The 21,970-nt window shown below is 48.3% G+C and overlaps 1 protein-coding gene across 3 annotated transcripts in view; it reads left to right on the forward strand.

Moving 5' to 3' along the window:
* Positions 1–3,966: 3,966 nt before the first annotated feature.
* VWA2 (von Willebrand factor A domain containing 2) overlaps positions 3,967–21,970 on the forward strand; it is a 50,878-nt gene continuing 32,874 nt past the window's right edge. Inside the window, exons 1-4 of one of the 3 annotated variants that reach the window (XM_077947559.1) lie at positions 3,967–4,086; positions 13,944–14,005; positions 19,706–19,780; positions 20,983–21,116. In XM_077947559.1, coding sequence (XP_077803685.1) covers positions 13,954–14,005; positions 19,706–19,780; positions 20,983–21,116 — 261 coding nt within the window. In that variant the 5' untranslated portion in view covers positions 3,967–4,086; positions 13,944–13,953. Of the gene's footprint in view, positions 4,628–13,943; positions 14,006–19,705; positions 19,781–20,982; positions 21,117–21,970 lie in introns of all 3 variants that reach the window. The other 2 variants (XM_001091779.5, XM_077947558.1) reach the window with 2 other exon arrangements.

Consider the following 21,970-nt stretch of genomic DNA (forward strand, 5'->3'; position numbering starts at 1 on the left):
GCAATCCAAAGTTAAGTATCTTTTCTGTGTTTCAAAGCCAGTAGGCAGGAGCCCACTAATCTCTGAAGCCACGGTCACTCTACTACAATGGGTGCCTCTGGATGATGCATGTCACCCAGTGTGGATGTCTCCATTTACCCCTGAATGAAATTCAGTCACCTCTGTGTTTACACTGTCTCAGTTTACACTGAGACTGTGTTTACACCTCTTGTGTTTACAGCTGAGACAGGGCAACTTGAGAAATACCATAGAAGGTGTCAACTGAAGAATGAGAAAGTTCATTAATTTGGAAAAGAGAGCTTTATTTTTCATAAAGGGTGGCTACTGGCAGGGTAGCTATTGCTACAGTCTGGGAAGTGTAGCCTCCAGCCGGAAACCAGAAACACACTTCCAGGTTGAGAAAAATAAGACAGGAATTTATGCTGAGTGGAGTGGCCAAATAATAAGCTATAGGAGGAGTCATAAATATTTATGAAGGGAGATGTGTGTGTACAGTTAAGCTTCATGCCTCTTCATGGGTTGCATGTACAAAAAATGGTATTAGCACGATTCTGGGGTGGAGTTTTTGACCCTCTTAGGTCAAAAGGTGAAGCAGAGGACACAACCCTCATGGTGCGTCTTCTGTAGACTAGCCAGAACCACTCTGTGGTCCGTTGTCTCTTAGGAGTGCTGGTTGCTTGGTTTGTTGAAACCTTAAAAGGAAGGGGCAGCATCAAGTGGTTGGTTCATGTCAATAGTAGAGGCCAGGCCAGGCGCAGTGGCTCACACCTGCAGTCCCAAAACTGGGAGGATCCCTTGAGTTCGAGAAGTTCAAGACCAGCCTGGGCAACAGAGCACCTCATCTCTACCCAAAACAAGAAAACAACCAGTGCAATGGTACATGCCTGTAATCCCAGCTACTTTGGAGGCTGAGGTAGGAGGACTGCTGGAGCCCAGGAGGTCCAGGCTGTGGTGAGCTATGATTGTGCCACTGTCCCTCAGCCTGGGGGATACAGTGAGACCCTCAAAGATAACAGGGCTGGAGCAAGTCTTTCCCAAAGGGCTGGTTTCTGTTTAACCCTTAAGAAGGAAGGTTGGTTACTGTGGCTCATGCCTGTAACCCCAGCACTTTGGGAGGGTGAGGTGGGCAGATTGCTTGAGCCTAGGAGCTCAAGACCAGCCTGGGTAACACAAGGAAATCTCATCTCTACAAAAAAAAACCTGGTATGGTGGCATGTACCTGTAGTTCTAACTAGGGAGGCTGAGGCAGGAGGATTAATTGAGCCCAGGAGGTCAAGGCAGCTCTTGGCTGCAGTGAGCCAAGATCACACCACTGTACTCCAGGCTGGGCAACAGAGCAAGACCCTTTCTCAAAAAAAAAAAAAAAAAAAAAAAGAAAAAAAACCTAATGGCTGATAGTGAAGGAGCGGATATAACAAGCTGTGTCCCACCTCTCTTCCAGTCATATCTGGGAACTCTGCTTTTAAGATTTATCCAGATCATTTAAGATCAGGAGTTCGAGACCAGCCTGGCCAACATGGTGAAACCCCATCTTTACTAAAAGTACAAAAATTAGCCGGGCCTGGTGGTGGGCACCTGTAATCCCAGCTACTCGGGAGACTGATTCATGAGAATTGCTTGAACCTGGGAGGCAGAGGTTGCAGTGAGCCGAGATCCAGCCACTGCACTCCAGCCTGGGCAATAGAGCGAGACTAAGTCTCAAAAATATTTCTCTGGGGTCCCCTTGGACAAGAGGGGGTCCTTTCAGTCAGTGGAGGACATGGAATTTTTTTTTATTTCTGAGGGCATTTACTGTGTGCAAGTTACCAAGCACTGGGCTGCAAAGATGAGTAAGGTAAGCTCCTGGGAAGCAAGAAGCTTACATGCCCCTTACGATGATGGTAATTCATAATAACTTTGTTTTTTAAATCCTTGTAAATCTTCACAAAGGAAGGGATGTCATGGATGACAAAAGTAGTTACCCAGCTTTCTGCATAAAAAGCCTCCACACCTGCTGGTCACCCACTCATCACTCACCAGGGCCTGTGCCACCTATCTTCCCTCCTGTCGGCGTGCACATCCCGGACAGACCGATTATACATTGATGTGAAGTCTGAAGCAACAGGTATCTTCACTGTAGTTACACTTTCAGTTCTTCATAATCACGGAATGAAAATGTGAAATACTACCCCCACCCCCAAATTAAAGACACGCGAAATACTTCAGGAACAACCAGGGTTGAAATGTGGCTTCTCCAAGGTAAACCTGATTAGGCCAAAGTATGCTGGTAACTGTTAAACAGCATAAGGGGTGCGGGGAAAGGGTTGTCATAGGTAGAATTTCCACTTTCTTGAGGACCTGGGGTTTGTCTTTGTTGGACATCTCTGGAGCAGCACAGGCCACTCACCCCATGTGACTATTGAGCACTTAAAAATGCAACCACTCCAAATTGAGATGTGCTTGTGAGTATAGAATACAACAGGATTGGCCAGGCGTGGTGGCTCATGCCTGTGTTCCCAGCATTTTGGGAGGCTGAGGCGGGTTGATTACATGAGGTCAGGAGTTCGAGACCAGCCTGGCCAACATGACAAAACCCCGTCTCTATTAAAAATACAAAAGTTAGCCAGGCATGGTGGCGGGCGCCTGTAATCCCAGCTACTAAGGGGGCTGAGGCAGGAGAACCACTTGAACCTGGGAGGAGGAGGTTTCAATGAGCCAAGATCATGCCATTGCACTCCAGCCCGGGCAATAGTGAAAATGTGTCTCAAAAACAAACAAATGGACTTTGAAGACAGTATAAACATCTTTATTGATTACATGTTGAGATAATATTCTGGATCTTTAGGTTAATACTGAAATCCTGCTTGTCTGTTTCTTTTCACTTTCTTTTCTTTTTAAATGTGGCCACTAGAACATTGAAAATTACACACGTGGCTTACGCAGTATTTCTCTGGGGGCATTGCTGATGTAGAGGCAGAGACTATCCCTCCCCAGCAGTTAGACCTCAAGACCAACTGCTGTCCCCTGTGGGGATGGCATGCTGGTGGTACATTATGTCTGCTGCTCTGGTGTGGCCCTGTTTTCATTTTTGGGCGCTCAGTAAATGTTACTGGGATAAATGAATCACAGGAATAAATGAGTCCCTCCCCCAGCCTCCTTCAATGAGGTTTGCAACATTAAAGTCACCATGGGCCACTTTCACTAGAAGCTGTCAATGTCGGGAGGCTTGGAAATTAACTGAGAACTACAGACAGGAAAGATGTAAAACAAATTATTTTCCTATCAAATTGACATTTACAAGAATAACAGGAAGGAGCGTGGAAAAGAGAAAGCAGGTCAACCTTCCTTGAGGACAATTTGATAATATGCATCAAAAGTCTTAAATTGTATAAAACCTGTATCCTAGAAATTAACCTTTTTGTAGTTTATTCCAAGGAAGTAATTGGACAAAAGCACAAATACATCTAATTGTATTAAAATGGAAAGTTTAATATTCAACAATAGCAGATAGGTTAGGTATGTTAAAACATTATGTAGTGGCTCAAAACATAGACATTCAAAAACAGGAAGTGGAAAATCTGAGTAATGTACATTTTGTATCAAATGAACTAAAAATACATAAATTTTTGCATAGATAGAATGACATTAGAAGAACATACACCATAATGTTAACAGTGATTATCTCTGGATGGTGGAAAATGAGTGATTTATCAGTTTGCTTACTGTTTTTTCTTGTGTTTATATGCAATGAACAGGCATGCACTGACAGTTTTTAAATGAAGTGTGGAAATTATAGATTGTGCAGTCATAGTCAACGTTCATTGAGAGCTTACTTTATATAAAGCACCATGCTGGGCATTGTGCTTTGTTTTTTTGTTTTTTTAAAAAATCAAATGCCCTCCAGACTTAAGGATGATGGCCAAAAGGTCCGCTTATTACCCAACTACAATAATAGGAGGCACAGGTAATTAAAGGCAATTGCCACGACAAATAGAAGAGATGCCAAAGTCAACATTTTTTCAAGGAGCTATAAAGCCCGCAGAGGAGTCAGCTGATGGCACAGTGTTCGCTGCTGCACCGCTCAGAGGCTGGGTGACCCGCGAAGAAGTAAGTACTTGTTTATTTGCAGACCTTGGCCGATTCAGCGAAAAACGCTAGGGGCTCGATGCACCTCCCTGGCGGTAGTGCCTCCAACCTCAGCCGGGTAGGGTCGGGTCGCGCCGCCCTCTCCCAGGAGAGACAAACAGGTGTCCCACGTGGCAGCCGCGCCCCAGGCGCCCCTCCTGTGGTGCCGTAGCGCCCCCTGGCCCGAGCCGCGCCCGCGCCTGTGAGCAGAGCTGCCCGGGCACCTAGCGCTGGTCGCCGCGCTCCTCCCGGTGAGTCCCAGCTTCAAGTTGCCTCTGGCGCCCGGGTACCCATCAGCGCGGGCTGCCGATGACTGATTCGCGCTCCCAGGACTGGGGCCCCCTCTGCCCGGTCACCCCTACCCGGAGCACCCGGGCTGGGCGGCCCCGCCGAGAGTGCGGGCTTTGTTCGCATTGTCTGAGCGCACCTGAGTGCGGCCTTCCCGGGACGGCGGCGTCGGGGGAAGAGCGCACCTGGCGCGCGCCGGCCTTCTAGCCACTCGCGGTCCGACCCGGGCGAGCTGGTGAGGTTTTGGGAGGGGTGCGGTCAGCAGGTAAGGGGGTAGCGGCTCTGGGTACAGGGGTGGAGAAGGGCATGTATTAAACCCAAGCTGCCCGCCTGGCACAGTCGCGGGGCCTCCTTCCCTGGCGGCCGCGGAAAGGGACTCGCCCTTTGAATAAAGTATTTGGTGACATGCTCGCCTCCACCCCATACCCCATTACAGGACATGTACAGGTGTTAAGGGGACATGGGGCAGTTTTCCCAGGCAAAATAAGTGCCCCCAGCGAAGTGTCTGCAAGCAGAACCTGAGAGGGGCCGGCTGCCCTGAGAGAGTCCTCGCGCTTGGGCAGTGGGAAGTCCAGGGGTTTGTTGTGCTGGTGGCTTCCCCCACCTGGCTCAGCCCTGCTTCCTGCGTGTCTCCTTCCCTTCCAATAAGGCTAACAAAACTTTCTGTAGCTAAGCCGACCTTTCCCACACATCCTTCCCAGCTTGGGCCCTTTGCCACCTGCTAGTACGGTGAATGGGAGAGTCTCAGAACTGCACCTTGAAAACTTGCTGGGGGGCACCAGACAGAAGAGGAGGGAGGAGGGCACCTTGCCGCTTGTGATTGTGGAATCAAGGGCTCCAGCTGAGAGGGGCCTTGCGATGGGGCCACCATGCTACGCGTTTGATGTCTTGGAGATTGGAATAATTAGAATGTGTGCATTTTTCAAATTATAAGCTGCTTTAAGTAAAATCCCAGAACCTCTAAGTGTTTTATAGATTCAGTCCCAAAAATTCAAGGTCTCTTTTGCTCTCAAGGTGACACTATATTAAGAAATGTCGATTTATTGAAGAGTCAGGAAAGAGAAGGGAAGAGGTCAGAAAGGTACCACTAGAGTTGGCAAAAGCCACAGGCATGAATTTGTAAATGCTGCTGGCTTTCAGCAGACTGAAGCCATCCTCTCTTGTGACTGATAGGGGTACAGAGCTCCTCAGGCCTTACTCTTCTTTTGTAGAAATCCAGCCCAGAGCCGTCTCCTAGTAGTATAAGAATTTCTCAGGTTAGGTCCCCAGGCAAATCCCAGGTTGGAGAAGAGGATTGCTTGCCTCATCATCTCTGTCTGGCTGAAAACCATCAGTGTGTTTTCTTTAAATCTGGTTTTTGGTCTACCATCCAGAGATTACAGCCACTGTATCCCCTCTCTTCAATAGGCACAAGCCCCTGGGATGAATCATAGTCAGAAGCCCATGTTTTTACAGATGAGAAAACCGAGACCCAGTTTTAGAGTGTTAGGTTCAAAGCACAATTGAGCAGAAGGTACTGATTTCCCATATACCTCCTGTCCCCACCCATGCACAGCCTCCCCTATTATCAGCATCCCCCACTGCAATGGTACATTTGTTCCAACTGATGAACCGACATTGGCACATCATTATGACCCAAAGTTCGCAGTTTGCACTGGGCTTTGTCCTGTTGTACATTTTACATTTGGACAAATGTAAAATGACATAAATCCACCATTATAGTATCAAACAGCATAGTTTCACTACCCTAAAATATCCTCTGTGCATCCTGCCCTCCCTACAATCCATGGTAATCACTGATCTTTCTACTGTCTCAATAGTTTTACCTTTTCCAGAATGTCGTATGATTGGAATCATGTAGTATGTAACCTTCTCAGATTGGTGTCTTTTGCTCAGTAATATACATTGACATTTCCCCTCCCGGCTTTTTAATGAGCATCATAAACAACAGAATCGTTATTTGGCAGTGATGGCATCAGAGATAAGCTCCTGGTGAGAATGGCTTTTGATAATAACTCCCCTGACATGTGTGCATCTTACAAAGCATTGTCCTTGCATTCTCAGCACCTAGAAGGGTATTGAGCACAGGGCAGGTGCTTAATAATTTTTACTGGATAAATGAAATTTCATATAATTATAGCAAGGGGAGGGTCAGCAACACTACGAGGTTGTTTTAGAACAACCTCTCTTCTAGCCTCAAACTTTTGAGTTAACGTATCAGTAAATGAAAACCTAGTTTAATTGGGAGGGCTGCAACAGAATTGCTCATTTTAAATTTTATCTAATAAGGCTATTTTAAAATCAAACAAATCCCCACCTCCCATCATCGAGGAAGCTATTGGAAGTCTCTTGGTGACTGTGCATGTGCATTCCCTGCAAAGTGTGTCTATATAACCCCAAGGGAGCACACTGGGAGAGCTGAATACATTTGAAGTCCCTTCCTTTCTGTGCCATTTCATCTTCTAAACAGCTCTGGACTGCTTACTTTTCCTCTTTCACCCACGACATTACCTGCTGACTTTCCTTGAATGTGATTACTACCCTCAGTCCTCCCCTTCCTTTCCTGGTCATGAGTCTCTTCTCTTGAACTGGATTTCCCCGCTCTCAAATTAGGAAACTTTGCCCTTTCCCTGGGAGCCTTCGCATTGTGGTTTCATGGGATCCTGGCGACAACCTTTCCAGGGAAATAGGATGGATGGTGTTACCTCCATGTTACAGAGAAGGAAATTGAGAGACTGAAGTGAAGAAATTTACCCAGGAGGCTCGTGCTCACGTGTCCTGACATCAGATGGTTGCTCTTTTCAGTGCATCTGCATACCGCATGCCTCCTAGTACCAGGTGCATCTGCGTGCCGATGCCTCTGTGTACCACGTTCCTCTGTGTACCACATTCCTCTGTGTACCACGTTCCTCTGTGTACCACGTTCCTCTGTGTACCACGTTCCTCTGTGTACCACGTTCCTCTGCATACCGTGGTGCCTATGTGTACCGGTGCCTATGTGTACCAGTGCATCTGTGTACCGTGTGCCTCTGCATTCTGGTACCTCTGTGTACCGCATGTCTGTGTACCACGTGCCTCTGTGTACCAGTGCATCTGTGTACCGTGTGCCTGTGGTCATAGCTGAGAAGCCCTGGGCTGGACTCGAAGCTTGGGGTTTTCTCGCTCTGTGGCCTTGGGTCTCATCTTCTCCAAGACCATTTCCTCTTCTGTAAAAATGGAAATGGTAATATCTACCCTACAGGTGTTGTTGTTAAATGAAATGAATATACTAAAGGTAATGATAAACTTCTAACATCATTCATTTAGAAAGCGTTTTACTATTTAGCAGAGACTTTTCTACCCTGTGTCACTGAATCTTTACAACCAACACTGGGGGAGTTTATGAAACTGAGATTCTCCCCATTTGGCAGATGAGGAACTAAGGCAGGGGGAGGTTGTTGCTTGCAGTCACCCAGCTGCTAGGAGCAGAGCTAGGTTGGAATCCTGTCTCTCAACTTTGGGTCCTGTGTGTGTGCTCACACCTCAGGGCTAATCCGTGTCTCACACAGTGAATTCGGATTGTGTACAATTTAAAGCATTTTCAGATATCATCCGTCAAAACAAACATGAATTCTCTTCTGGCTAAAAATGTCTCTGCAGATGCAGAGAGTGGGAGGGCTTGTGATCTGTGCCTATCTTCCCGGCTTTTCTCCCTCACCCTCCATTTCCAGGGAAATGGCACGTAGTTCATTCCTTGCTGCTGACTTTTGGTTGTCAGGCCACTGGGTTCTGAAACTTGAATACTTTTAGGGGGAGCATGACTTTCCCCAAGCAGCTTTTAAAATGCTGTCTGCCATGTTAAAGTAGAAATGTGTCCTCCACATCTGCTGACACTCTGGGCCCAAGCCAAATGTTTTGCCAAAGGTTACAAGAGGACTTACAGCGAAGACTTCCCCACCGGAGATTTTTACCTCTGATTTTAGCCTTCCCGTTCAGGTGTATGCTGTTCTTGTAAAGGGCTCTGATTTCCATCCTGCTGATTCGGAGGAGGCTGCCGAGGGCTAATCCATTTGGGACTGGAATTGCATTTTGTAAGGAGGTAGACATGGTTTCCTCTTTTTCCCTACACTCATTTCATTTCCGACGGTAGAGAAGGCAGACGTTATCCTGCAAGACTGCCTTCAGCTATCCCCAATCCAGCTCTTCTTTTTTTAAAAAAGTAGCTTTGTTTTGGCTTTTATTTCTTCCTGTGTCATGGGAAATATAATTCCTGGGTAATGCACAGTGGAAATTTTTGTGGCATCCTGCAGCAGACTTCACATGCCTGCTGTCCCAAGTGCAGCTAGTGCTGCGTGGCACCAGGATCTGAAGGCCACACTCTGATGAGGAGATCGGGGGCGTGGGGAGCATCTACATCCATGGATGAGAACTCCAGAAGCCAGAAATAACGCGTGGGATTAGCATGAGTAATGGAACAGAAGGGAACAAGGTGATGAGCGAGGTGGACCTGAGAATGGGTGGTCTGTTCCAGCCCCTGGCTTGCAGATCACTCCCAACTTCTTTGTAGGAAGCCATTGTAGGAAGCCAGAGGGCCCTGGCAAATCTCATCTTGTGCCGGATGGAGTGTGGGAGCTGCTGGCAGGTATCAGCCAGCGGGAGGGGGAGTGGGTGGGGGGACGGGACGGAATTGCCAACGTGCAGGATTCAGGGTGACAGATTTTTAAAACTCTGCTTCTGTGCTTCTGAACTGCCCTTAGTTCATAGCCTGTTTTCTGGAGCCTGGACTTCTGCCAGAGTGTCCCCTCTTACCGGCAGCCCCAGCACCTCTCCCTTGTTGAACATTCTGTGGCAGCTTTCCCCAGAACCGTGAAGGTGATGCTAGGAAGCCAGAATGGAATCTGATCCACTGATTAGCTGTGTAAGCTGGGGCAGAACACTTCACTTCTCTGTGTCTCAGCTTTCTCGCCTGTGAAATGGGGATAATATACCCTCCCTGGCTGGCTGTGAGGATTAGGAGAGAAGACATGAAGGGCGGAGCCTGGTGGCAGGCACACAAGAAATGCTCATTACATGGTAGTAGCTGTTGATTTTTACTGTGGAATTCACCCTTAAAAAAAAAAAAAAAGCTTTCCAGGTGTAGGGCTGTATTTTGGAGGTCAAATTAGTATCGTAGGAAAATTTTGATATGAGAGGGGAATGAGCTGCCTATTTGAGATGACTGGGTGGGAATAGAGTGCAAACAATACTTCACCAGCATCGCAATAGCATTCATTTCATTAATCTTGGTATAAAAAAGAATGCAGTGAACACAGTGAGTGCAACGATGCCCTGGAAGTGCCCCTCTAGCCCTCCTGCAGGAGGTATTCTGGTGTTTCATTTATCTAGCAAGCAAGGACCAGACATGTAGGTCTCTGGAGCTCCAGCAGAGACTAGATGCAGTCTGTAGTCTCAGGCATTTGCCACCTGGCAGTCAAGACAAACGTATCACCGGGCAGTTTCAGCATGGGCTGTGTGACGATAGGGGTTGTATTGAGGGGGACAGGAGAGGGAGGTGCCGCAGAGGTTGCAGAGTCAACACCGTCTGATTGATCCAAACAACTAGGAGAAGGCATTTGACCTCCTGTGTGCATTTGCAGATTGCCAACATACATTCTATTTTAATGAGCAGAAACTTGGACGACTTTGGAAAAACATGCAGCTGGGCAAGCAGAGGCACATAGTGGATTGAGATCAAGCTGCTTAGGTTGGTCTCATAGCATGGAGGGAAGGGGCCTGTGTTTACTGGGTGCCTTCCTATGTGGCAGGAACCTTCTATACTTCCTTCCACTTTATCCTCACAGCAGCCTGGGGAAGTGGCTGCTAGAGTCCTTGTTTTATAAATAATTAACAGGCCTGAGCCTTACTCTCCTGCCAGTGCCCAGGGTCAGAAGCTGTAACTCAAGAAGATCATCCTGAACCTAAGGACTAGAGACAGCATTGAGAAGCTCTTCACCGCATCCTCAATGCCTCGCCCCGGCGTGACTCACAGGTGGCAGGTGGGGGGCTTGCTCTGCCTCTGTGGTGTGGAGTAAGAGAAAAAAAAAACCCAAAAAACATGTCCTTAGGGGAAAGGGAAATCATGAGTCTTCCTTGCTAGCATGCGCAGGGCTGGAAGCTAGCAGGAAGTGTGTGCTGCAGGCCAATATCCTTCCCGCCACCTTTCTCCCTTTGATCATGTCTGGAGAGGTCCTGACATCCTGGCTCTTGCCATGTTAGGTGTCTGATTTTCACTTAAATCAGGGGAAGACTTGAGCCTCTTAGTTATTTGAAGCAGGAAGACCCTGCACGAAGACTCGGCTGGCAGGGATATTTGTTTTATAATAGTTTATTTTAGGACTGCTTTGAAATCCAAGGAGCTCTATAGACTGTTCCAAGTGGTGCATATTCTAGAATTAGGTAGAATCTGGTGGCATGGAAATAACCATACAGCCTGAGAATATTGTGTGGTCAGTACATGCTCCATCCCCCAGGAGGACCACGCTCTGTGGCACCCTGGACTCCCTCCCCCGCCCCCAGCGAGATGATTGAAGGTCAGATGCATGATGAGAAGGTGGATCTCTGGAGCCTTGGTGTACTTTGCTATGAATTTTTAGTTGGAAAGCCTCCTTTTGAGGCAAACACATACCAAGAGACCTACAAAAGAATATCACGGGTTGGGCCGGGCGCAGTGGCTCATGCCTGTAATCCTAGCACTTTGGGAGGCCGAGGCGGTCATATCACCTGAGGTCAGGAGTTTGAGACCAGCCTGATCAACATAGTGAAACCCCGTCTCTACTAAAAATACAAAAATTAGCTGGACATGGTGGTGTATGCCTGTAATCCCAACTACTCAGAAGGCTGAGACAGGAGAATCACTTGAACCTGGGAGGCAGAGGTTGCAGTGAGCCGAGACCGTGCCATTGCACTCCCACCTGGGTAACAAGAGCGAAAGAAACTCCATCTCAAAAAAAAAAAAAAAAAAAAAAAGTATCACGAGCTGAATTCACATTCCCTGACTGTAACAGAGGGACCCAGGGACCTCATTTCAAGACTGTTGAAGCACAATCCCAGCCAGAGGCCAATGCTCAGAGAAGTACTTGAACACCCCTGGATCACAGCAAATTAATCAAAACCATCAAATTCCCAAAACAAAGAATCAACTAGCAAACAGTCTTAGGAATCGTGGAGGGGGAGAAATCCTTGAGCCAGGGCTGCTATATAACCTGTCAGGAACATGCTGCTGAAATTTATTTTACCATTGACTGCTGCCCTCAATCTAGAGTGCTGCAAGAAATATTTATTTTACTGAGCACCTGGCAGTGCCTCAACCTCCCTATTCAGAAAGCTCCACATCAATAAACATGACAATCTGAAGTGAAATTAGCCACGAGAATTGTGCTGCTTACACTGGTTCATAATCTGGAGGCAAGGTTCCACTGCAGCTGCCCCCTCAGCCTGTGCCAGGCATGGTGTCCTCCCAGGAGACAAATCCAGAGTCTGGCTGTGGGGAAAGTGACCACTTCGCCCTAACTCGATTGGTTAAGGAGCTCTGCAGTAATGTTCCAAGTACCTGAGTGAGTGTGTAACATACTGGGTTGGCCAAGCCTAATAAAGCTGTTGGAATGAGGATGTGATTCAAGTGTGAAAATAAAGATTTTTGGCCGGGCATGATGGCTCACGCCTGTAATCCTAGCACTTTGGGAGGCTGAGGCGGGCGGATCACGAGGTCAGGAGATTGAGACCATCCTGGCTAACACGGTGAAACCCCGTCTCTACTAAAAATACAAAAATTAGCCAGGCACGGTGGTGGGCGCCTGTAATCCCAGCTACTTGGGAGGCTGAGGCAGGAGAATGGCGTGAACTCAGGAGGCGGAGCTTGCAGTGAGCCGAGATAGTGCCACTGCACTCCAGCCTGGGCAACAGAGCGAGACTCCATCTCAAAAAAAAAAAAGATTTTTGTACAGATTTGTATTTTTTTCCTCTGGTGGCATTCCCTTAGGAATGTTCTGTGTCTGTCCAGCACCCCGGCAGGCCTGGTTGGGTTTCTAGTCCTCCTTAACCACTTATCTCCCGTATGAGAGTATATAAAATAGGAACACATACTCTACCTCCATTTAGGGACTTGCAACGTCCACATCCCGGGTTCAAGCGATTCTCCTGCCTCAGCCTCCTGAGTAGCTGGGATTATAGGTGCCCACCACCATGCCTGGCTTATTTTTTGTATTTTCAGTAGAGACGTTTCACCATGTTGACCAGGAGTTGGCTGGTCGCGAACTCCTGAACTCAGGTGATCCACCTGCCTCAGCCTCCCAAAGTGCTGGGATTACAGGCGTGAGCCACCACGAAGGGTTTATTTTTATTTTATTTTATTTTATATTTATTTATTTTTTTGAGATTACAGGCATGGGCTGCCGCGCCCAGCCCAAAGATCTTATTTTTTAAAAAACTTCAGAGTCATGGCATGTGTGTAAACTTTATGCAAATAAGTATGTCAAAAAAACAAAACTGAGCTGGATATATCTTGAGGTCCACACATCATAGGTTCACGATGGAGACGGGGATCCAATGGGACTTTTAAAACTCTTAAGACAGCTTAGCCACATCGGGGCCCTTCTCTTCACTTTGTAAGGGAGGACCCACAGTCTCTCTCAAGGTCACAGGGCACCAGGATGAGGACTAGGGCCCCTGGGTTCATGTAGGCTCTCTGCCACCACGGGGCAGGTGTGGCTGCTGCCTGGGTGGTGAAGTTTTTTTTTTAAAAACTTCTTTAAAAATAATTTTTCTTGGCCAGGTGTGGTGGGGTGTACCTGTAGTCCCAGCTACTCGGGAGCCTGAGGCACAAAAATCACATTAAGTCCCCGAGGCGGAGTTTGCAGTGAGCTGAGATCGGGCTGCTGCACTCCAGCTAGGGCTACTGAGTGAGACTCGATCTCAAAATAAAAAAATAAAAATAAAAAATTTCCTCCTCCTTCAGCCAGATTATGATTCATAAATAATTTAGATGATTAGTGATGACTAGTGGATAATTTAGATAGTGCAGGCTTTCTTCAGATGTTGTCTTATCTAGGGAAAGGTTTGTTAACCGCATTAGAAGGTTTCAGAAGATGAGGACGTTGAAAATCAGATCTTCAGCCTGTTGAATTCTAACTCATCAAGAAATGGAGACCCTGAGAAAGGAGTGACTTTGCCCAGAGTCACATGGCTAGTCAGGACCCAGGCAGAGCCAACACCCCGGGCCTCTTAACTCCGGGGAGAGCAGGAGAGCACACCTTCCCAGGGCGTGTGGAGGGTGGGGTGCATTTGGGGGTGGATGAGAGAGGTATCCTGGGGAAGATGTTAGATTAGTGTCTAAAACGAAAGTAATTGGAGTAAAGTCTTCCATGACTTTTTGGGAACTGGAGACTTTTCCAGGCCACTGTAGTTATTGTGCTGAGGGCCTCCGGGGTCATATCTGTGACCTGGAAAAGGCTGAGTTGGCATCTTGTTTGGCAGTGTGACTTGGGGCGTTCACAGAACTAATTGCTGATTCTTTCCTTCTTTTCCCGTCTCTGTAGTTATATCAACATGCCCCCTTTCCTGTTGCTGGAAACCATCTGTATTTTCCTGTTTTCCAGAGGTAAGTTGTGTTTATTGGTGGTGGGGAAGTACTGAGGTGTCGGGTGGAGGGGTTTCTTGCTTCAAATCCTGTTGATTTTCAATTCTAAAGGTCTCTTGAATCCACCTGCATCTCCCCTCCATGGCTACCTCCCTAGTCTAAGCCATGTCATCTCATGTTTGGATCACTGCAGAAGCCTCCTGCTGGTCTCCCTGGGTCCCCTGTGGCTATTTCTTTTTTTATTTTTAAGTTCCAGGGTATATGTGCAGGATGTGCAGGTTCATTACATAGGTAAATGTGTGCTATGGTATGTGCCATGATGGTTTGCTGCACCTCTCAGCCCATCACTTAGGTATTGAGCCCAGCATACATTAGCTGTTTATCCTGATGTTCTCCCTTTCCCCACCCCACCCCACCCCACCCCTCAACAGGCCCCAGTGTGTGTTGTTTCCCTCCCCATGTCTATGTGTTCTCATTGTTCAGCTCCCACTTACTTTATTTATTTATTTATTTATTTGAGATGGAATCTCGCTCTGTCACCCAGGCTGGAGTGTAATGATGCGATCTCTGCTCACTGCAACTTCTGCCTCCCGGGTTCAAGCGATTCTCCTGCTTCAGCCTCAGCCTCAGCCTCAGCCTCCTGGGTAGCTGAGATTAGAGGCACGCACCACCACACCCGGCTAATTGTTATATTTTTATATTTTTAGTAGAGACGGGGTTTCACTATCTTGGTCAGGCTGGTCTTGAACTCCTGACCTCAGGTGATCTGGCTGCCTTGGCCTCCCAACATGCTGGGATTACAGGTGTGAGTTGCGGCGCCCGGCCCTCAGCTCTTACTTACAAGTGAGAACGTGCAGTGTTTGGTTTTCTGTTCCTGCATCAGTTTGCTGAGGAGAATGCCTTCTGGCCCCATCCATGTCCCTGCAAAGGACATGATCTCGTTCCTTTTTATGGCTGCATAGTATTCCATGATGTATATGTACCACATGTTCTCTATCCAGTCTATCATTGATTGGGTTCATTCCATATCTTCACAGCGGCCATTTCGAAATGCAAATCGGATCATGTCTGGACCCCTCTTCACCCCCAAATAAAACTTTTCAGTGACTTTCTGTGGCTTTTTTTTTGTTGTTTTTTGTTTGTTTGTTTGTTTTTGAGACAGTCTGGCTCTGTCGCCCAGGCTGGAGTGCAGTGGTGCGATTTTGGCTCACTGCAAGCTCCGCCTCCCGGGTTCATGCCATTCTCCTGCCTCATCCTCCCGAGTAGCTGGGACTACAGGCGCCTGCCACCATGCCCGGTTAATTTTTTTTGTATTTTTAGTAGAGACAGGATTTCACCGTGTTAGCCAGGATGGTCTTGAACTCCTGACCTCGTGATCCACCCGCCTTGGCCTTCCAAAGTGCTAGGATTATAGGCGTGAGCCACCACTCCCGGCCAACTTTCTGTTGCTCTTAAGAGGCTTTGTCTCATCTTACCCCCTGGCCATCGTGAGTCCCCTCTGTGCCCTTTGCACAACAGCCCACTCTCCTTCCAGTCCTGCCCTGCATCCTTGCTCCCCGCCACCAGAAAGTTTCTGAATTATGTTGCCCCTCTGCTTGGATCACCCCCTCGCCCAAACACTGCCACCCTGGCAAACTCCTCCCCATCCTTTGGCCCCAGCTCAATTCCCCCGGGACCTCTAGATCATGTCTCATCCCCTCTTCAAACCCCTTGTAGTCCCTGCTCTGTAGCACTTAACACAGATATGAGTTTTGTGTGCATTTTAAAATGACATCTTTTCCATAAGACGTAAGCTCTTCAAGGAAAGAGACTGTACATTCTTTAACATTATTTATTCACCACTGTATTATTTCAGGGCCTGCACTGGGCAGGGCTCACAGTTTATGCTCCAGAAATAGATTAATAAATAAATAATGGAGCAAATTCACTTTCTTTTTACTTCCCACTTTGTCCCTTTCAAGTTCTAGCCTCTTTGAAATATGAGAAGGTAGGAAGGAATTAATGTGTCTGCAGATTGTTGTCTTATAAGTAAGAACAGGTGGACTGGGCGGCCAAGCTGTCCCAGCCTTGTGAGGCTCGGGATCCTCTTCTGTAAAGCCAAGGGGTTGCACAGTGGCCTCTGGGATTCTTTTTTGCAGTTCTTCCCTGGTCTGTGTTTCCATGAGTAGATATTTGTTCTCTGCTGAATTGGCTAATGTTAACACCTGCCTGTTTCCTGGAACCTCGCGGGCATCAGAAAGGCTGGTGGCTCCAGCCTGGCTGCCCGGCCCACCTGTTTCCCTCTGTCTCGAAGCCAGGTGGGGTGGATGGAAAGTGTAACACAGCAGCTTCATGGCCAAGGGGTTGGGGAGTGGTGAGATGTGTTTGGGGCCAGGGCCTGAATGAAGTCTCTGCAGTCCCGGGCACAGTCCAGGTTCTGTTCCAGCTTGTCATGGACCTTTGCCTTCTGTGGCCCTGTCCAGCCTCCCGCTCGCGATCACATACACTTGATCTGATCATCCTTGGGTTGTGCAGATGAGGCAGGGGAGGCCCAGAGAGGCCCTGTGACCTGCCCAAGGTCACACAGCTATGTGGCAAAGCTGGGACTAACACCCAGTTCTCCCTACTCCTGGGCTGGCCGTACCACTCGGCTTCTCTGGAAAGATAAGAATGTACAAAAGTTCTCTCTAAGACTTGGCTGTCACATCTGTAAAGTGAAAGAATTTGACTAGATTAGTGATTCTCAACCCTGCCAGCTCAATAGTGTCACCCATCCTGCAGATTGAAGTTCCGGAGTCTAGGCAGCTGGTCTTCAGGGGGGCTTCTGACTTGGTTGGAAAAAGCAGCAGCAATCACACATGAAGCAGCCGCCTGTTCAGGGGGAGCCTCTGCAGTCCTGAGGACATTTCACAGGGAGCATGGGGGATGTCACCCGGGCTCAAGGTGGACTCACCTGAAGCCTGCCACCTGCCATGACAGCTGAGCACAAGGCACAGAGGCATAGTGAGCTGAACGACATCTTTAGTGAGTGGTCTCTGCTCACAGAGCTCCCCTACCTTCCCATCCTGGGGAGATGGCTGGCCTGCCTTCAGCTGGAGAATTTGCTGGCAACATATTTAAAAAGAAACTGTATTTTTCTGTTCTTTGTGGGGTCTTGAGGATTCCTCAGCTACTGGGCCCTTTGCCAGGAGAGTAATTCACAGGCTCAGTTCAGGAAACTTTAGGGCCTGTGTGTTGTATGCAGAGGGCTGGACGAGGCTCTGTGGAGGACTGGGTGGAAATGTTCCTGCCCTCGGGGAGCTTTCAGGCAGCCAGGCGAGGGGCTCGTGGGAACAGCATCACATTATGGGGTGGGCTGCAATGGGCCCAGGCGTTGGCATGGTTGTGATCTCTGAATGCAGTGAGCAGAAAGCCTGTAATTCTTTTTTTTTTTTTTTTCTTTTTTTTTTTTTTTTTTGAGATAGAGTCTTGCTCTGTTACCCAGGCTGGAGTGCAGTGGCACACTCTTGGCTCACTGCAACCTCCGCCTCCTGGGTTCAAGTGATTCAACTGCCTCAGCCTCCCGAGTAGCTGGGATTACAGGTGCCTGCCACCACACCCAGCTATTTTTTGTATTTTTAATAGAGATGGGGTTTCACCCGGTTGGTCAGGCTGGTCTCGAACCCCTGACCTCAGGTGATCCACCTGCCTCGGCCTCCCAAAGTGCTGGGATTACAGGCCTGAGCCACCCTGCCAGCCTGTTTTTGTTTTTGATGCTGCCCCTCCCTCTGTCCCAATAGCTGCCATGGATTTTCTTTTCTTATGTCTACTGCCTTTCTTTCTAGTCTAAGTCTTGTTTCTGTCTCTGGTGGCAAAACAGCAGCAGCAGACTGTGCCAGATGTAATGAGAGAGATTTGTCCAGCAGCTTTTGGCTGTGGAGCTGACTGCTGGCTCAGCACATTGACTTAGAATCTCCATGAGTAGAGATTGAGGGGAGGAGGGAGTATTAGGTGAGCAGGAACTGTCTGCTCAAAGATACAGTATGGAGAAAGACTAGTTTAGTTTGCATGGGGGACTAATGAATGGGAAGGAGCTGGGAAAGATAGAGCTGGAACCAGCCAAGAGGGTGCTGAGTTAGCAGGTTGACCAATAACGTGGGTCCTTGCTGTCACTCCCCCAGACTGAAACCCTCTTTTGGAGTCTGTCTTGTCATCGCTTTCCTGGCAGTTGCAAACCTTGAGACCAGGTGCCCTGTACTGTGTGATTCCTCCTGTCCTCCCTGCTGTTTCTCCTTCACCTTTCTTTACAGTAGCCCCCATGCTCGTCTGCCACTCAGGTTCAAACAGTTCTCCTGCCTCAACCTCCCGAGTAGATGGAACTACAGGTGCCCGCCAACACACCTGGATAATTTTTATATTTTAGTAGAGATGGAATTTCACCATGTTGGCCAAGCTGGTCTTGAACTCCTGACCTTAGGTGATGGGCCCACCTTGGCCTTCCAAAGTGCTGGGATTACAGGCGTGAGCCACCACACCTGGCCTGCTCGTGTTCCTTCATCTGCCCCATTTCCGTGACCTGGCCGCTCCTAGGCTCTGCCCCTCTAGCTTTGGTTCCTCTGTGTTTAGTCGCTGCACATGGACATTTACAAAGCATCTGAGTGTACTTCTCTTCTGCCACTAGACACCTACCAGCTGCAGTTGCGGAGAGGATTTTGGCTTTTCCAAACGTCCCTTCTGGGGACCCCTTATTGTCTTCAGGACTTCCATCATGGGTGGCTCACTGTTCCGCAATCCTGTGACCTCCTCGGCGTCTTACCCCTGCCTTCCAATGCCCCCTCCCCTCTCCCCTCCCCTCTTTGTCACCGAGTCTCGCTGTGTCGCCTAGGCAGGAATGCAGTGGCGCAATCTCCGCTCACTGCAACCTCCGCCTCCCAGGTTCAAGCAATTCTCCTCCCTCAGCCTCCAGAGAAGCTGGGACTACAGGCACACACCACCATGCCCAGCTAAGTTTTGTATTTTTATTTTTAAATTTTATTATTTATTTATTTATTTTGAGACGGTGTCTTGCTCTGTTGCCCAGGCTGGAGTGCAGTGGCCGGATCTCGGCTCACTGCAAGCTCTGCTTCCCGGGTTCGCGCCATTCTCCTGCCTCAGCCTCCCGAGTAGCTGGGACTACAGGCGCCCGCCACCATGCCTGGCTAGTTTTTTGTATTTTTAGTAGAGACGGGGTTTCACTGCGTTAGCCAGGATGATCTCGATCTTCTGACCTCGTGATCCACCCACCTTGGCCTCCAAAAGTGCTGGAATTACAGGCATGAGCCACCACACCTGGCCATGAAGATTAATCTTCAAGGCAGTGAGATGTATTTCCTGAGGGGCCTGGCAGGGGTAGTGAGGGAGCTTCCAAGGATGTGTCTAGAGGTCGTGCAAGGAGCTGCACTCCCAGGAGACTGCGGTTATTACACCTGACCAGGGACAAAAGTTTTCAGAATCACAGGCTCTCTAGAGCTCCACTGTGTGTTATTTTTATTCTTTTCTCTTAAAACTACCCACATTTAAATACAAAGATACCTCACAGAAGTGAGGTAATTGGGGGTTTTCTTTATGTTATCCATCTGGTAATTTTTGAAATGCAAGAATCATCACTCCCCCACATTCTAGGTTTCTCTGCTGTTACCTGTTCAGTCCGGTCACTTAATGTGGAGATTGAGCCTCCTCCCCTCTCAGCATTTTAATGGTTGCTTCTGGTGTTTTCTCTCCTAGTGCCCCCATCTCTCCCTCTCCAGGAAGTCCATGTAAGCAGAGAAACCATCGGGAAGATTTCAGTTGCCAGCAAAAGTAAGCCCAGGTTCTTCTTAACCCTCTGGATGCCCACTCAGACCACTCAGACCTCTGCATGAGGGACTGGAGGAGAACTGTGTTCTCCCAGAGAGTTTCTGCCCCTTTCCCGTCTTTCTTTCATGCTGTGGCCAGAGTCATTTCCCCCAAACAGCGACCTGACCAAGTTACTTGGTTTAAAAACAAACAAAACTGGGTGCCTGTAATCCCAGCTACTCGGGAGGCTGAGACAGGAGAGTTGCTTGAACCCACGAGGCGGAGGTTGCAGTGAACTGAGATTGCGCCATTGCACTCCAGCCTGGGCAACAAGAGGGAAACTCCATCTCAAAAACAAACAAAATAGCTCAGTAAACCTTTTTTTGTTTTGTTTTAAAGACAGGGTCTTGCTCTTGTTGCCCAGGATCTGCAGTGCAATGGCACAATCTCAGCTCACTGCAGCCTCGACCTCCTGGGCTCAAGCAATCCTCCTGCCTCAGCCTCCCAAGTAGCTGGGACCATAGGCATGCATCACGCCCAGCTAGTTTTTGTGTTTTTAGTAGAGACGGGGTTTCGTCATGTTACCAGGCTGATCTTGAACTCCTGAACTCAAGCAACCCGCCTGCCTTGGCCTCCCAAAGTACTGAGATTCCAGGTGTGAGCCACCATGCCCAGCCTTAGTAAATCTTTATTATTGAATTACTTGGCCTGTGTCTCAAGGTTTTCTGTTATCTGCTCACCAGGTGATGGAGTGGCTACCTGCCATGCCCATCTCCCACCATATTCCTTCCTTTTCCACCTTAATCAGTATCCCTCCACATGACTGCTGTTACTGCTACTGAACTCTTGGGTAATATGGCCTCACATATCAGGGTGCCCGTGTCCACACTAGATTGTGGCCCTCCAAGGCCTGGGACCAAGCCTTTTCAGTGCTGCTCACTGGCCCAGTAGACCCCCTCATAGAGCTTAATTGGCATTGTTGAACTAGGTTCTTCCATTATCATAACACAAAGGCTTTCATGTGAGGGCCTATTTGTGGGCATCACACCCATGGTGCCTGTGCTTCCTGCTTCAGAGGAGGGCCGCCTTCTGCAGGTTAGTTCTTCCCTTTCATGCTAAGAGGGGCAGCAGCCTGGCCCACCACAAGGCTGTTTATGCCTTCACTCTGCTTCGGAAGTGAGACCCACTTGCTACTGGTTGTCACCTGTCTGTCCCGCTCTCCCTAGTGATGTGGTGCTCCGCTGCAGTGGACATCCTGTTTCTGTTAGATGGGTCTAACAGCGTCGGGAAAGGGAGCTTTGAAAGGTCCAAGCACTTTGCCATCACAGTCTGTGACGCTCTGGACATCAGCACCGAGAGGGTGAGTGCAAGTCTTTGTAGATGTTTGTGTTAGGGCGTCTTCTGTGATAAGGGACAGAAACCCGGTCTCAAGCAGAGGAGGCATCTACTGGCTTGTGGAGCTGGGAAGACCAAGGGGCTGAATCCTGCTTCCTGGCATGGTGGGATCCCAGGGCTGAGTTGAGGCTATAAGGCATCTTTCTCTCTCTCCTTTTTTTTTCCCTTCTCTCAATTTTGTTTTCTTTTGGTTGACTTCCTTCCCAGACAGGTTTTCCTGACATAGCCAAGTTGTCCTGCATTGTTCCTCAAGCTAGTGACCCCAGTAAAAATTAAGGGGACTTTTTTCTCTATAGAGCAGGTCAGAGCCCCAGGTCACATGATAATCTACTGACCAATCACAGCAGTCAGAGGGAAAAGAGTTTCTGGCCAGACCACAGTCAAGAGCGCTGCCATGTTTTTGGGGTAGGGGGTGGATTTGGCCTTCTAGAAAGAGAGGTTGGGTTGTATTTGCAGAACAGTGGGAAAGGGAAAGCATGCTAAGCAGACTAAAGCTGTTACTACCTCAGCAGACTGAACATGAAACACAGCTCCTACCCTCTCTTGCACTTGAGAGAAACTACTCCTGCTTGAGTGGATCCAGACAGTATCCTCATTTCTTGTTCTTCAAATAGTAGGTCTTAAATATAGCAGAGTGTGGTAGCTATGGCTCTTATTTCTAAAAGGGGCCTTTTTTTTTTTTTTTTTTTGGAACAATCCAACAGAAAAATGGGCAAGGAACAGAGACAATTCCCAGAAAATGAAACACGCAAGGCCTTTAGGCATACAAAAAGAAGCCCAACCTCACTCACTCAGAGGGTCAGCAAACCCTCTGCCTAA

Source organism: Macaca mulatta, chromosome 9 (assembly GCF_049350105.2).
Source record: "Macaca mulatta isolate MMU2019108-1 chromosome 9, T2T-MMU8v2.0, whole genome shotgun sequence".
Taxonomy (NCBI): domain Eukaryota; kingdom Metazoa; phylum Chordata; class Mammalia; order Primates; family Cercopithecidae; genus Macaca; species Macaca mulatta.